This window comes from Symphalangus syndactylus, chromosome 9 (genome assembly GCF_028878055.3).
Source record: "Symphalangus syndactylus isolate Jambi chromosome 9, NHGRI_mSymSyn1-v2.1_pri, whole genome shotgun sequence".
Taxonomy (NCBI): domain Eukaryota; kingdom Metazoa; phylum Chordata; class Mammalia; order Primates; family Hylobatidae; genus Symphalangus; species Symphalangus syndactylus.
This window is the reverse complement of record NC_072431.2, coordinates 44977005-44992869: the sequence shown is the minus strand read 5'-3', so window position 1 is coordinate 44992869 and position 15865 is coordinate 44977005. Positions and strand designations below refer to the sequence as shown.

The window sequence follows — 15865 nt, the reverse complement described above, 5'->3', positions numbered from 1 at the left end:
CAGTTTGTGAAAGCATTAAGGCATAATACCCCTGACTTCTTACCTGTAAAGTATACTCTTTTTTCTTGAGACGGAGTCTAGCTCTGTCACCCAGGTTGGAGTGCAGTGGCGTGATCTCGGCTCACTGCAACCTCTGCCTCCTGGGTTCAGGTGATTCTCCTGCCTCAGTCTGCCGAGTAGCTGGGATTACAGGCGTCCACCACCACGGCCTCCCAAAGTGCTGGGATTACAAGTGTGAGCCATCGTGCTCAGCTGACTCTTTCAATAATAGAAATATAACACTGCTGGCTTTTGGCTGTAGTGAAAACTTCATTAGAAAGGGAAAAACTTGGGAAGGGAGTCTTACCACAATTTGAATTAAACACTTTCCAAAGAACCTGAAGCAAGCTGATGTTTATTGTCTTGTTGAGTGACCCAAGACTTCTTTCTGCTGGTTCTCCTTGAGGAGAGGATTAGGTATGGAACAAATTTACAAGTATGGCATGCAGTTTTGTTAAATACCCAATAACATTTCTTTCCACAGTTCTCTTGACTTTATACTGTTTAAATATCCTCAGTTTTCTCTTAATTTGCTTTTCTTTCTTTAATTCCTGTCGAACCAGAAAGTAACTTTTATGTAATCAATTCCCTTGTCTAGAATTTTTTGGCTATTTATTTTGAGTTGCAGTATACACATTGGTTTGTTAGTAATTTCCTTATTTTATGTTTTCTTTTCTAGTTTAACATGGTTTCATAATCTACACAGTGTCTTTTTATTATTGGGATGGTTATGCGATAACCATCCCAATTAACTTCTTATTGTTTCTTATTTTTCTTTGTAGGCTAAGAAATGGCATTTCAAAAGGCAGTGAAAGGGACGATTCTTGTTGGAGGAGGTGCTCTTGCAACTGTTTTAGGACTTTCTCAGTTTGCTCATTACAGAAGGAAACAAGTAAGTAACTGTACTTGTGTTGATTACAGTATGCAACTTAAATCTGCTAAAGAGCTGTCTATGGGGAATGTGTGCACTAACGGTTTTGTTTAGAAATTACTTGTGAAGTTTCTCAGTTTGATCTGAAAGATACTAATTTAGAACAGTGCCTTAATGATCCTGGAGAACTGTGTGTATCTCCTTTTTTAAAAAGTGAATTTCTTTTTCAGGAAGCATTATTTAGCCTGTGTTTTGGCTCTTTGGTTTTTAAAAGACTGCTTCATTTATGAGTGCCAGGGTTTCTTCATTTAGACTTTCCTTGTCTAATTCATCGAAATGTCTGGATACCTTCTATGTTCCTGCCAAAAGTTTGTCTTATTAGAAGGCAGGCAGCTGAGAAAGGAAATGGAAAAGAAAAGGCTCAACTGAATCCTGGTTTTATTTCTTCAAGGTTTAGTTACTTATGAAGCATTACTTTGTATCAGGTAAAAGTTTAAATGAAGGAAAGCCAGGAAAATGAGATTGGTAAGAAGTTTCCAAATATTATAAAGTGTTCAGTTTCTTTTCTTTTTTTTTTTCTTTACCTTACAACTGTGACTTCCCATAGTTCAAATTGATGCCAGGAAATAATTTTGCTGAATGGCTTTGTTCTTTTCAGGCTTGAAATGCTGGCAACCACCTTAGTAGTTAGTATCAGTCTCTTGTTCCTCCATCCCATGTCATTAGGACATTTTGTGATACTAGCTGTGTAGTGCATTTCTTTCTCAAAGATGAAGGTGAAGGAATTTGGCAAACAATTTGTAACTGAGTGATTCATTTTTCACATTTTTGTGGCTGCCTTTAAGCCATGGTTTGTCTTATACTTCTTGTTTCTGTTTCTTTGTGCTACAAGGTGGTGGACCAGGTTCATTGCTTGCAACCCCATATCCTGAATGAGGATCACTTTAAAAACACATTATTATGGCCAGGTTCACTGACTCAAACCTGTAATCCCAGCACTTTGGGAGGCCAGGGCAGGCAGATCCCTTGAGCCCAGAAGTTTGAGACCAGCCTGGACAATATGGTGAAACCCTATCTCTACAAAGAAATACAAAAATTAGCCAGGCATGATGGTGTACACCCGTAGTCCCAGCTACTCTGGAGGCTGAGGTTGGAGGATTGCTTGAGCCTGGAAGGTGGAGGCTGTAGTGAGCTGAGATCATGCCACTGGACTTCAGCCTGGGTGACAAAGTGAGACCCTGTCTCAATCAATCAATAAAATATATAAATAAAAACACATATTAGGAAGAATTAGTATGCTGGCCTGTCATTAAAAAACCCAACAAGCCAATTTTTATGTGATTCCTGCTAAAGATGGGTGATATCGAATAGTCTTTTGATCAGTAATAGTCTTTTGATTAGTGTTAGTCTTTTTCTGCCTTCTGAACTGTGAGGACATCACTCTCAATGCATGTATGTTGCAGTTTTTATTTTTTTAATTGACACATAATCATTATACATATTGATTGGGTTCATAGTGGAGTTTTGATACGTACAATGGTATTATTAATTCACTGACTTGGTATTGAAACTCTTCCTCATCCATTGATCATGCTTTTCTTTTAAAAGATTGCCTTCGTTCCTTAAAAGCAAGTGTGAAAAGATGTGGCTTCTGCTGAGGCTATTTCAGAAGTGCACTTCTGTTTGGGACATGGGCATTAAGGGATTAGATTACTTCTGCCATCTTTACTGGTGCTATCTGAAACGATACTGAAAAATGCCAATGCCAAAGGTCACGATATCTAATATGATGAGTTGTTGCTAAATTTATATGTGGTTTATATCTTTTAACCACAGTAAGCATGTTCTACTTCAGAGTTTATAGTTTAAATTTGTACCTAGGTAACACTGTTCTATCCCTTTTTGTGGTTTGATTTCTCTCTAATAATTGATCTTAAAGAATAGAATAAACAGAAGAGACTCTGGCCCCAAGCAGTCAAGTTATAGGTGGATTTTATTCAGTAAAATCAAGGCAAAGTAAAGACCTATTGATTCCTGGGACATTTTGTCATTTTATCTTTCCTAAGTTAGACATCCTGACCACCCTAATAGCCAAATGAAATGGATAGCAGCAGCTTGAAGTCATTTATAATTTTAACCTGACAAGTTCTGTTGAAAAAAATTACTACAGGCATATGCAATCAATGAGTTGCATAAGAAATCCAACTATGTGCATTTCTTTTCTGGTGATTCCTGTCCGTTTAAGATACTGCCATTAGCATGTATTTGGGGGGTAGCAGATGTGATGTAGCCGTAGGGACTGGCAAAAAAATAATAATAATAAAAAGTAAAAGCAAGAATGAGAAGAGGAAACAACCTATTCCAGACATTGACATAAAATGACCACAGGCCTCCATTAACTCAGCTGTCCTCTCTCAGAAAATATCTGCCAATCAGAGCCATTCTAGGGGGGGAGTTTTCTTGACTTCAATAGTCAAAAAAAATCTGCCCTTTGAGATACATTAATTGGCTGCACTTTTGTTTGTAGAAGCTGGGGCCTTAAATGTGACTAGGTATGCTCCATTTTTCTGCAGAATGATGCTTAAAGTATTGGCTTGTTACAGGTATATTTACCTACTGTATTTTTGTATTTTTTCTAGTTTCCTAAGAAGATTCCAATTGATAAACTGCCTTTTATTAAGAATAAGTTAGTTTTGAAACCCCAAGTTCCTGATGTCCTAGAGAGCTACCTATTGACTTTGGTTCTGGCACATTTTGCTGTGTTCTTGCATGCTCTGTCTTCCTTGCCCCTGGCTTGTGCCATTTGATACTCCCAGGACAAAGCTTCTTCCCTGAAATACAAGAAGGGGCTATATTCTAAATACAAATGGATTGAATATAAAAGTTGGTACATTGTTAGAACATGTTTGGTGATAAGATAGTACTATGAGTGTTTAGGTGCCAGGTCAGCTCCTGAAAACCTTTGAGTCAATTCTATAGTTAAATTACCTTATATTTGTAAAGAAAACAATTGTATATTCTTTAAAAGTTAATTAAACATAAGACAGATTGAAATTGAATAAGACGTGGTTTCACTTACCTTTAATGCAGTTGCTTGAATCAGAGCCATTGTAAGTGGGAGAATAGAGGCCTCCATGGAGACTGGTGTTTCTGGGAGCAGGTTAGGGGTTAGAGGTGGTAGCAATGATGCTTTTGTCTCACCCTACTTCATGGTATGGCTTTTCTTCATACAAGCATATTATTAACAATGCTATTACTTAGGTTTATCAATGATGAATAGTGCCCACTGTTGAGCAAAGTGAACTCTAGAGGTTTATTATTTTTATTTTCTAAGGGAAACAGGTCAGATTTAGAAGAGATAGAGGAATGCGAGGGTTGTTATAGCCTAAGGAGAGGGCAATTATTATTACTATTATTATTCTTTTGGAGCTGGGCAGCCTAAATCTTCAATTCCAATCAAGGAAGTTGATGAGGAAAGGAGATGAAGGTTGGCTGACTTCTTTTGCTTGTGTCCACCTGCAGGGAAGGAGGTTTGTGGCCACAGATACCGTCCACCTTCCAGGCCTTCCTCAGTTAAGCATCTGAGGGGTTTTAGCATGGTCTTAAAGTGGCTTCCTCTTCATTTTCTTGTCCCCTTTTCTTTATTTTCCACCCATAAGCAGGTGACAAAATTTCCACAAAGGGAGCTTGAGTTTTCTTCTCCCCAGACCAGCTGTATGCCAAGGAACAAGAGTCTTAGTACTGCGATATAAGCATTTTACCACTCAAAGAAACCAACCCCACTGGGAATGGAGCAAGCAGACACTCTGTGGTGGTGTAGCAATTTTTTAGATCAAGTTGATTGTGATTCACTATTTAGTATAGGTTGGTTTGATAATACACTTTTAGTTGGATGAAACTTGGAGGTCATCTTATCCAGTCTAAGGTCTAGTGAAAGGAAGTAGCACTTCATAGAGGAGTCTCCTTTTTCTAATTCCAGGCTGGTGGGAGAATGGAGTAGATGAAGAGGGAAATTTAAATTAGGAAAAGGGATCATGGGATACTTTTAGAACAAGCAAACCTTTTTGAGCAACAGAAGTAGAGAGCATTAAAGTCAGGGATCCATGAGGAGTCCTCAGGAAGATGGGAAGGTTGGGATGGGAGTGGCCAGGGAGAATGAAACAAGAATAGAGTGGGAAGGAGTACAGGGATTTCACACAGGGCTACCCTAGTCTTTTTTCTTTTCATTATAGCCCAACGGCACTGTTTAACACTTTTTTTTTAAAAGTTAACATTTATTTCAAACCTTCTAGGTCCTAACTGGAAAAATTGATGTGATGATGTGGGCTTTTCTTTAACCCCAGTGATGTGGTTGATATGACAAGAATCTATTCGGGTCAGAGGAGTGGTCTTTCTCACATAACACATTCTAGGTTTGTTCGTTCCATGACCTGGTCTGAAGGTGTGGAGGCTTTGTGAGCCGAGGTAAAACTTGAGAACCACTGAGAGCTTTCTCAAAGCCCGGATGTGAAAATTTTTTTCCCCCCACACCATAAATAGGCAAGGAGTGGGCTTCAGAATATGGAAATCAAGATCTCTCTCTCTTTTTTTTTTTTTTTCCTGAGATGGAGTTTCACTCTTCTTGCCCAGGCTGGAGTGCAGGGGCATGATCTCAGCTCATTGCAACCTCTGCCTCCTGGGTTTGAGCGATTCTGCTGCCTCAGCCTCCCAAGTAGCTGGGATTACAAGCACCCTGATTCTAAGAAGATCATTCCTCCCAAGGTCTCTTTTTAATGGGAGGAATGATCTTCTTAGAATCAGGGAAGTAAGAAATTCTCATTGATTGGTGTGCCATTCATAAGCATCAGAATAAAAAGGCCAAGAGTGTGATCTTTAGAGCAGTCTCTGCAGACTGCCTAGCTGTACTTTTCTTTTTTGAGGTATGTTTCCTTACCTTTATTTATTTACGTATTTATCCCTTTATTTTTGTTTGACATGTTATAATTGTACATATTTATGGAATGCAGAATGATATTTCTGTGCATGTATACAACATGTAACGATCAAATCAGGATAATTAGCATATCCATCACCTCAAACATTGATCATTTCTTTGTGTTGTGAACATTAAAAATCCTCTCTTCTAGCTTTTTGAAAATATACACTAAATTATTGTTAACCATATTCAGCATATAGTGTTACAAAGCCCTAGAACTTATTCCATCTAGCTGTAACTTTGTGTGTATTAACCAACCTCTCCCTGTCTTCCCCCTCCCCTCCTCTTTCCAGCTTTTAATACCAACAGTTCTACTCTCTGTTTCTATGAGCTCAGTTTATTTTAGCTCCTAGATATGAGTCAGAACATGAAGTATTTATCTTTCTGTGCCTGACTTATTTCACTTAACATAATGTCCTCCAGGCTCATCTGTGTTGTTGCAAATGACAGGATTTCATTCTTTTTCTTTTTCTTTTTTTTTTTTAAATAGAGATAGGGTCTCGCCATGTTGCTCAGGCTGGTCTTGAACTCCTGAGCTCAAGCTCACCCACCTCGGCCTCCCAAAGTGCTGGGATCACAGACGTGAGTCATTGTGTCTGGCCTATTTCGTTCTTTTTAATAACTGAATAGTATTCCATCATGTATACATATACCACATTTTCTTTATCCAGTCATCTGTTGATGGACATTTAGTTGATTCCATATCTTGGCTATTGTGAACAGCTAGTTCTATATCTTAATAGCTGAGTGACTGTAGGTGATTTTCTTAAATTCTGTCAGCCTCATTTTCTCCCTTCTATAAAACAGGGATAACAGTGGTACTTCCTGCACAGGTTTATTAAAAAGCAGTGAAGCCTGGGAGAGTTCCTGGAACATAGGAATCTTGCAAAAAGTGTTACCTCTTATGAGATTCCCAAGAGATATGAATATAAAGTGCGATTGTAGTCAGCAAACAAGTTGCTCTTGTCACTAGAGACCTTGAATTCACAGACACTTTGTTAAAACTTTTGGGATTAGTAGCAAATGGTATATCCTTCATTTTAGGTTATAGGAGAATGGCTCAAAGACAGGGGTACCAACACTCTTCTGTTTTCCTTTCTGCTTGCTTCCTGATCTGAGGATGAGCAAGAATATCAACCCCAATTGTTGACTTAACCTCTCTAACTGTTATAATAAGTTCCTTGAATTTCCCACTGTTTCTTTCTTTTTTTCTATGTAGGCTTATGTGAATTATGGCATACTTGGTTTATATAACTGATATGTTGCTAAAAAGTTACAAGAATATAGTCCCTTTGATAAATTAATATCAATGCCATTTATTGAAATTCTGTGGTGAAACATTCTTTAAAAACAGGCAATATTAGGGAAAAAACCTCTAATTTTTTTGGGGGGAATAAATCTGAATTTTTATGTATCATTGTAGCTTGAAATGGAATGCAATTAAACTAATTTCTTCTTTCCCAAAGTCAGTGATGTTCAAGCATGTTGATATTGTAATAGGTGTTGATGACAGGATCTTCGTGATTTGCAAAATAACCTCTCACTTTGTAAGAGACATCAATTCTCTGTGCTTGTGCGTGGCTTAGGAAATACTATAGTTCACTTTGTTATATGTGTTAATTAAGGGAATATTAAAAAACAAAACCCTGATAACAGTGACGTGTTAGGTGAGTTGAAATACAGGTAAGCCTATACTACCTTTGTTAGTGTCAGCAAAACCCAGGAGGAAAAATATTTATGCTAATGAGAGGCAAAGTGATGCATGGATAATTAAAATCAGCAGGAATTTTGAGAACATTGTTTTAACTTGTAATTTCAGTCTCTCCCTCACCATACCTTATTTGTAAGAGTTCTAACAAAGTAGTACTTTTTGATTAGTAGTACCAATGACTCAGAAGTTTTAAAGTCAGTAGCAAAAGATAAGATTGGACAAGAAGCAAAAAACAACAACAATAACAAAAAAACAAAAATAACAAAAAAGAATGATCAACTCTAGTCAAAATAAGATCTACTTTAGGATTTATTTGAATAGACCCCAAATAAAGCAACATTTAGCTTCCTGAATGTGTCTGTTATATGAGTGTAGCTGGGTTTTGGTGAACCTGTTGTTGTGTGTGTAGGTTATAAAAAATTTCAGAATTCCAATTTCTTCGTAAAGATAGTGTAACTTTACTCACAGGCTTTTTTCTCTGCCAAGCACTAAGTCAATACATACAAATCAGTAATCACAGTACCTGGCACATAGCAGGTCTTCAGTATCTGCTTTACTTCTTTCCCTTCCCCTGAGGTAGGATATGAACATTTGAAATAGACCTAGCCTTGTCAGGCATAATAAGAAAGATATAACATCAGAGTTAAAAAATAATAGCTGAACTTTTGGTTGGCACACTTTTGCTTATATTGATGACTAAACAGATAAACAGGTAGAGAAACTTGAAGTTCAAGTGAGTATTGGTTGAAGAGAAATCAAAATCATAAGCATAGTATCTAAGATATGATGTCAGTTAGGAAACAATTTAATCTTGTGGCATCTGCAGGAAAAAAAGAAAATAAAGAAACAATTTAAATTACAAAAATTCCACTTAAGCATTGCTTTTCAGCAGTTTCTTTGTTTGAATATAACAATTTGTTTATCTTTTGAACATCTTAACATTTTCGATCATTTAACCTCAATTAGAAACATTCTTCAGGTTCTTGAACTAAGGAGGATCTGTGGGTTTGAAATCAGTGTAACTCTTCCTGAGCATTGATGTAGCTGTAGCTGAAACTATCACATGACACATTTGATTGCTTTTTTTTTTTTTTTTTTTAAATCAGATTGCTTTTAACTTTGTAAGTCAATTCAGGCTACTAGACTTTCTTGTTCTCCCTGAGTAGACAATATTCTATCTGCAGAGGCATTTTGCATAGGTTTATAAGCAATCTTTCCACCCCCCTCCACCCCCAACTTTTTTTTTTGAGACAGTGTCTCACTCACCCAGGCTGGAGTGCAGTGGCGTGATCTCGGCTCACTGCAACCTCTGCCTCCCAGGTTCAAGCAATTCTTCCTGCCTCAGCCCCCCAACTAGCTGGGATTACAGTCGCCCGCCACCATGGCCAGCTAATTTTTGTAATTTTTAGTAGAGACGGGGTTTCGCCATGTTGGCCAGGCTGGTCTTGAACGCCTGACCTAGGGTGATCCACCCGCCTCGGCCTGCCAAAGAGCTGGGATTACAGGCATGAGCCCAATCCCAAACTTTCTCTTTAAAAAAACCTTAGGCAGTGCTATAAAACGAATGTTCCTAAATAGTCTTTATTATTGTTTTTTTCCTGTACCTGTTGATGGCAGAATAATGTTGCTTTTTAAAAATTCTTTCCTTGATGGCCGGGTGTGGTGGCTCATGCCTGTAATCCCAGCACTTTGGGAGGCTGAGGCAGGTGGATCACCTGAAGTCAGAAGTTTGAGACCAGCTTGGCCAACATGGCAAAGCCCTATCTCTACTAAAAATACAAAAATTAGCCAGACATGGTGGTGGATGCCTATAATCCCAGCTACTCAGTAGGCTGAGACAGGAGAATTGCTTGAACCTGGGAGGTGGAGGCTGCAGTGAGCCGAGATCGCACCATTGCACTCCAGCCTGGGCAACACAGTGAGACTCCATCTCAAAACAAACAAACAAACAAAAACAAAACCCAATTCTTTCCTTTAGCATAACTGAAACTCTGTACCCCTTGTTCAACATCCGCCTGCCCACCCTCTGCTTACCACTATTTTACTCTCTGCTTCTATGAGTGTGACTATTTTAACTCTCACCTATAAGTGAGATCATACAGTATTTGTCTTTCAGTGTCTGGCTTATTTCACTTAGCATAATGTCTTCCAGGGCTATCCATGTTGTCAGCAATGTCAGGACTTCCTTCTTCTTCTTTAAGGCTGAAAAACATACCATTTTATGTATATACTACATTTCTTTATTCATCCATCTGTTGATGAATGGCGTTTAGGTTGTTTCCATATCTTGGCTATTGTGAATACATTCTTCATAGGATATCTAACACTGTAGTTCCCACCTAAATGTTAAAAGCAACTAAAATGGCCATTTCTGATGGTGGAAGAAGGAACTCATGGTTGAGTCATAAGCTACCTGTTTGCACAAAGAGCCATCAGCATTATGTCAAATGTGAAGGTAGAAATGTCTCTGCACCATGGCTTTCTAGGGCTTGCATGTGATGATCTGTCCTTTTGAGGTGTTGTCTGTATGGATTTATTTCCTAATTTTTAATTTTGTAAATGATGATGCCTCATCCATTCATAGTCCATTCTCTATTGTGTATGGACTGTATGCAATGTAGGCGAATTGTAAATATTGGTTTGTAAAACTAAGCACATCTCAAACTTGTGTATTAATTGAAGTAAGCTAATTGGTATGATAACCAATCCTCAAAGCTCAGTGGCTTATCATAATGCACGATTATTTGTTGCTCACATTACAGTTCAATGTGGATAGGTGGGGACCCTATTTCCTGCAATTATCCAGGGACCTATGTCTCTTTATTCTAGTGGGTCTGCCATGCTATAGGGGTCTCACCCCACTGGATCATTTCTACTCCACTATATGGGAGTGTTCTCTGGAAGAAGAGAAAAAGTTTTGTTAAGCATTTAGCCATTACGTATGTGTCTTGAATTTAGTTTCTAATCTGGTGGACAAATAAGCTATATTTCTTTCGATGAGAATTTTATTGTTAGGGTTATGCCAAAGACTGTATCATTCATTTGCCTCTCTTATTTAGAACCCTTTGCATGGATTCCTGGAAGAACTGTTTTTCTCTTAGAAATATAACTAAATTTGTGCGAATGTGTCTGATATCTAAAGCTTGATGAGGATTCTGAATAATCTGTATTTTAGATAAGGCCAGTTGAAACTATTCTTAACTACTCTATATGGTTAACTGTTTTTTCAGAGACATGTTTCATCAAAGCACTAAAATTATGCAGACAGAGCTGGAAATGTTCTCTGAAGAGCATCCTATCATCTTCCTTATAATTTTGGTTTTTATTTAACACTTAGCCCCCAAAGTGGGGCCATGGCAATATCTTTGAGTTATAACTCACATCAGGCCTTCGAGGAGTTTGTGATGCTATTTTGTTGCTGGCATACAAAATCAGTGAGGTTAACTGTACTTCTATAGGTCACTCAGTGAGTCAACGACTGAGCTATGATTAACGTTGACAGCTGGTGAGCTGCTAGGCTGTTGCTAACTGAGCAACATTGACATTCATTTTGATTTGACTTTGCATTTCATTTTCAACTATCTATTCATTTTAAGGCCTTTTTAAAAACTTTTTAGGGATGTTGTAGACGGAGGAAACTTTCTATAAATGCTTTGGGGAGAGTCCTTTAGCTTCCCTCTCCCCACTCCCCATCCTTCAGCTTAATAGTTAAATTATGTTTGTGCTAGGAAAGCATCTTCTAGGTAGTTTTAGAAATAGATGATTTAAATAGAAGTTAGGCGATTCCAATTTTACTTTATTTGTTTTGTAATTCTGTAAACTAATTGTACGATAGTGAGTACCAACTAGAAAAATTATATTTGATGAAATAATTCACAGAGAAATGATGAGTATGCATTATAAATTTGGCCAAAATTTATTTTTGAACATAGGTTAAAGTGTTGCTGAAGGCCATCTAGATTATAAAGCTTGGAACCAGCTGGTTGTCTCAGTTGGGCATCATTTTATTCACCTGAGAGGGATGGGGAAAGAGTGAGCCCTTTTTCACTTCTGGATCTACTTCCAGATGCTTTGGGGAGATTATTAAGAAAAAGTGCTGACTGGGTGCATTGGCTCATGCTTGTAATCCCAGCACTTTAGGATGCCAAGATGGGCAGATCACCTGAGGTCAGGAGCTTGAGACCAGTTTGGCCAACATGGCGAAACCCCACCTCTACTAAAAATACAAAAATTAGCCAGGTGTGGTGGGGGGCACCTGTAATCCCAGCTACTGGGGAGGCTGAGGCAGGAGAATCGCACAAACCCGCAAGGTGAAAGTTGCACCTTGGAGCTAAGATTGTGCCACTGCACTCCAGCCTGGGCAACACAGTGAGACTATGTCTCAAATAAAAAAAGAAAAAAGTGCTATTTCATAGAATTCTGTGTGACAACTTAACTGCCCAATGTGGTTGGCTTTAGGCGAGGCAGATGCCCTAGGACTTCTGATCTCACTAACTGCTATTAACAGTTCTGCACTGCTGATGCCAGAAAGGCGGGCAGATCTAGAGGCCCAAGTGACCCATACATATAGGCAAAGATGACCTAGCAGAGCTGAGGACATGAGATTTGGAGTCAAACCTGGGATCAAATTTTGCTTCTTTGAATTACTTGCTCAAGGGATAACTAAAGGTTTCCTCACTGGTCAAAAGATTCCTCCTTTCTATGGGAAGTGTGAGTGACACCTAAGGAGCTAATGTTAGGGGTGTGAGCTGGCAGCTTCTAGGCAACTAATGGTTCTATTTCTTCTTCCTTCTCTATCTACCCCAACCTCAGGCTTACTCTCCAGGTCCTCTGACTTTCAGTGAGCCATCAGAGTTGAAAAGCAAGCATATATTCTGTTTTTAAAATATTTGAAAACCTATCTCCCAAATCTCAGCTCATATAGTCAATTATGTTGTTAACTTATTTGAAGTACATATATTCAGACAGAACCAAGGGGTTTTCCTCAATTTTTAGCTATAAAAAGTTTGATAATTTAAGTGTTTGGATATTTTCTAATTGCTATTAAAAGAACTTCTGTGTGATTTCTCAAAGGAATCACAGTCACTTAAAATCTGGACAGTACCTTCAAGGTGAACTAGACCTTCATTCTCAGCTACCCCAGAAGGATGGGCTCCTCTTTTTTTCTTTTGTGTGGACCCCAGTGGAGATGACGGTGTAACCATTGGCAACTCTATCTACAGAGTGATCATGAATCCCTCACCGAATATGTTTACACTGAGAAATGTTGCTTACTCTCATGTAAGTGCAAGAAAAAAAATGTCAGTTTTTAGAATCACAAAGTGATTCAGGAAGTGAATAAAGGCCATTAAAACATCTTAAGATTCACTGTGAGGAGATGCTTGTTGGATTTTCTTTTTAGGAATATATAAATATGGTTAGTTTTTTTAGTGACAAAAAGCAGGAAGCAGTTTCTCTTAAATCTAACGATTCCATTGATCGAATCATATATTATGGGAGAGAGTGACGGTTGCAGTCTGAGGTGATTTGCATGAGACCCTACTTTATACTCCAATTATTACTGTATATGATTACAGGACAACCTGGTTGTTAATTGCCTGTGGTCTTAAATATGCACTTCTCTCAGAAATAGACACTGATTATTAGATCTTGTTTTTGGTCTCACCCGAAGTTGCAAGTGTCTAGGATTTTTTTTTTTTAATTTGCAAGTCTAATGATATACAGACATAGTAAAACTGATCTCATTCTGAATCCTGTTCAGGGTGAACGTTCTCTGGGATGTAAACTATCAAAGATTGTGAACTTGGCTTTCAGTTCTTTGTAGGTGTTCATGTGAGTCTCTTGACAAAACCTGTATGTTTGCTATCAGAATGCTGAAGGAATTTTATCTTTCTAAAATATAGAGAAAATTGGTTAACAAGTTGAAAAAAATCTACTTCTCCCATAATTAAATATAATAGAAATAACATCAAAGTATTATTACATATTAGATATTCTCCCAATTCCACCAAGATAAAAATTTTGTGTTTGGGAGCTGTGGTTGGAATTATGCTAGGCAAAAGGCAGCTTGTTTTGTGTGTTGGGCTGTCCTCTCTTCTGGCTTCAATGGCTGAATTAGGGAATTGATCCTGAATTTGATAGAGCTGGAGTTGTTCCTGTCTTTAAGCCAAGGTTGGTGAACTCATGTGTCTATAGGGGATACAGTGATGAGGTACAAGTGAGAAGCCAGTGAGCAGGAATCCTGGACTAACAAGAGCGCACAAGCCCTGCCTAAGGATGGCAGCTGCTACTCAGTTTTAGCAGATTTATCTCAGATAGAAATTCTGATTTAGATGTGAAATATAGCAATTTAAAAATATTGGATGTATGATTTGGTTTTTAAGAAAGTAGTGTGCTAAGCAGAGAAAACATTCTAGTGCGACTTCTAGTTTTAACACATGCTCTTCCCACTTCCTTTCCTGGTTTTTGTCACCCAGCTAATGCCTATTACTTTTTCTCTACTTGATTTAGCTACATGTTCCAAGAAGCCTTCTTGGGTCTGTATAAGAGGTGCCTCCTGTGGCTGTTGTAGCCTCTTTTCTATGCCTATATCCACTTTTTAAACAATGTTATAATTGCTTCTTTATCTTTTTGTTTTTTTTCCCTGGGCTATAGAATCCTCGAAGGCCTCCACAAAATACTGATTGGATGAATAAGTTTGATGAATAAATGATGGTGGGCCCAGGGTTTCCTCAGGACATAGAGTTTTTTCCTTCCTTCCTTCCTTCCTTCCTTCCTTCCATCCTTCCTTCCTTCCTTCCTTCCTCCCTTCCTCCCTTCCTCCCTTTCTCCCTTCCTCCCTCCCTTCCCTCCTCCCCCCTCCTCTTCCCTCCTTCCTCCCCTCCCCTTCCCTTCCCTCTTTCCTGTTTCTTCCCCTCCCCTCCCTTCCTCTTCCCTCCCTTCCTTCCTTCCCTCCCCTCCCCTCCCCTCCTTCCTTCACTACCCTCCTTCCTTCTCTCCCCTCCCCTCCTTTCTTCCCTCCCACCAGCCCCTCTCCCTGACACAAGGTTTTGGTCTCTCAGTTAATATAGGGCCTGTGGCCATTCCAAGGCTTCTCCTAGAACCTCCAGATCAATCCTTCAATAAAATCTGTATCCCAAATTCCTGTGTAATCAAACTGCCTTAGAAAGGAGGGTGAACAACGGGAGGGCAGGTCTAGGAAGATTTGGAACCCAAAGCCCTCTTGTCTTAAAGCGTGTTGTTACCTGTTTTATTCTTGCTGCTTTTCTCCTTTTTATTTCCCCTCAATCAACATATTCTAGGAAAGGTAGAGTGCAGATGTATTTTTGTGACTCAAAACCATATGAAGCCAAAATGAGTCTTTTTCCTGTCATAATTATAAGTAGGGCCTTAGGCTGTGTTTACTGCCTCTAAAATAAACGTGGTACTTAGCTTCTCAGTTGCAACACTTTCCAGCTTTTATGAAAAAAATAAACAAAAATAAAATGTTATTTTAAAAAGTAGTGTCAGAAAGTAAATAAATTACCCTTAATAGTGCTGTATATTTAAAAAAAATATTTTGGAGGGACTGTTCAGTAAAACCTTCAAAACAAAACTACACCAAACAAACTACTTTCTAGATTTGGCAGCTGGTCATATCTCACTCTATTATAACTATTTAGTATGCTTTTTAAATTTTTTTCTCAAATTATATGTGGTGTCAGAGTGGTATAGTACTGTAACAGCCTCTGTTGCCAGGCTAAGTTCAATTTTCAGCTCTACCATGAACTCGCTGTGTACTTATGGACCAATTGCTTAACTTCTGTATGTCTCAGATAGTTCTGTAAAATGCAGATCTTAGTAGTACCTAACTCATATAGTTATTGTGAGGATTAAATGAGTAGAAAAAAAGCAAAACCCTTAAAATAATGTCTGGCACATAAATGCTCTTTACGTAATTCACTTATTTTTTTTTTGAAGTCAAGTGTATTGAGATACAATTTGTAGTATAAAGTGCAGGAAAATTTACCCTTTATAATTTATAATTCTATGAGTTTTGATAAGTACATACAGTTATGTAATGAGCACTGCGATCAAGCTGTAGAACATTCCTATCAGCCTCACCATTCTTTCATGCCCTTTGTAGTCAGTCCTTGTACCCCCATTCCCAGACCCTGGCAACCACTGCCCTGTTTTTAGATTCTGTGCTTTGCTTGTACAGAACATGATATAAACAGAAGCACTGGAATCATGTAGTATGTAGACTTCTGAATCTGGCTTCTTTTGCTTA

The 15865-nt window shown here is 38.4% G+C and overlaps 1 protein-coding gene across 2 annotated transcripts in view; it reads left to right on the top strand.

The window, feature by feature from the left end:
• GPD2 (glycerol-3-phosphate dehydrogenase 2) overlaps nucleotides 1–15865 on the top strand; it is a 147302-nt gene that overhangs the window by 37187 nt on the left and 94250 nt on the right. For both annotated transcript variants that reach the window (XM_055292077.2, XM_055292076.2), the window contains exon 2: nucleotides 822–931. In XM_055292077.2, the coding sequence (XP_055148052.1) occupies nucleotides 830–931 (102 nt within the window). In that variant the 5' untranslated portion in view covers nucleotides 822–829. The remainder of the gene's footprint in view (nucleotides 1–821; nucleotides 932–15865) is intronic.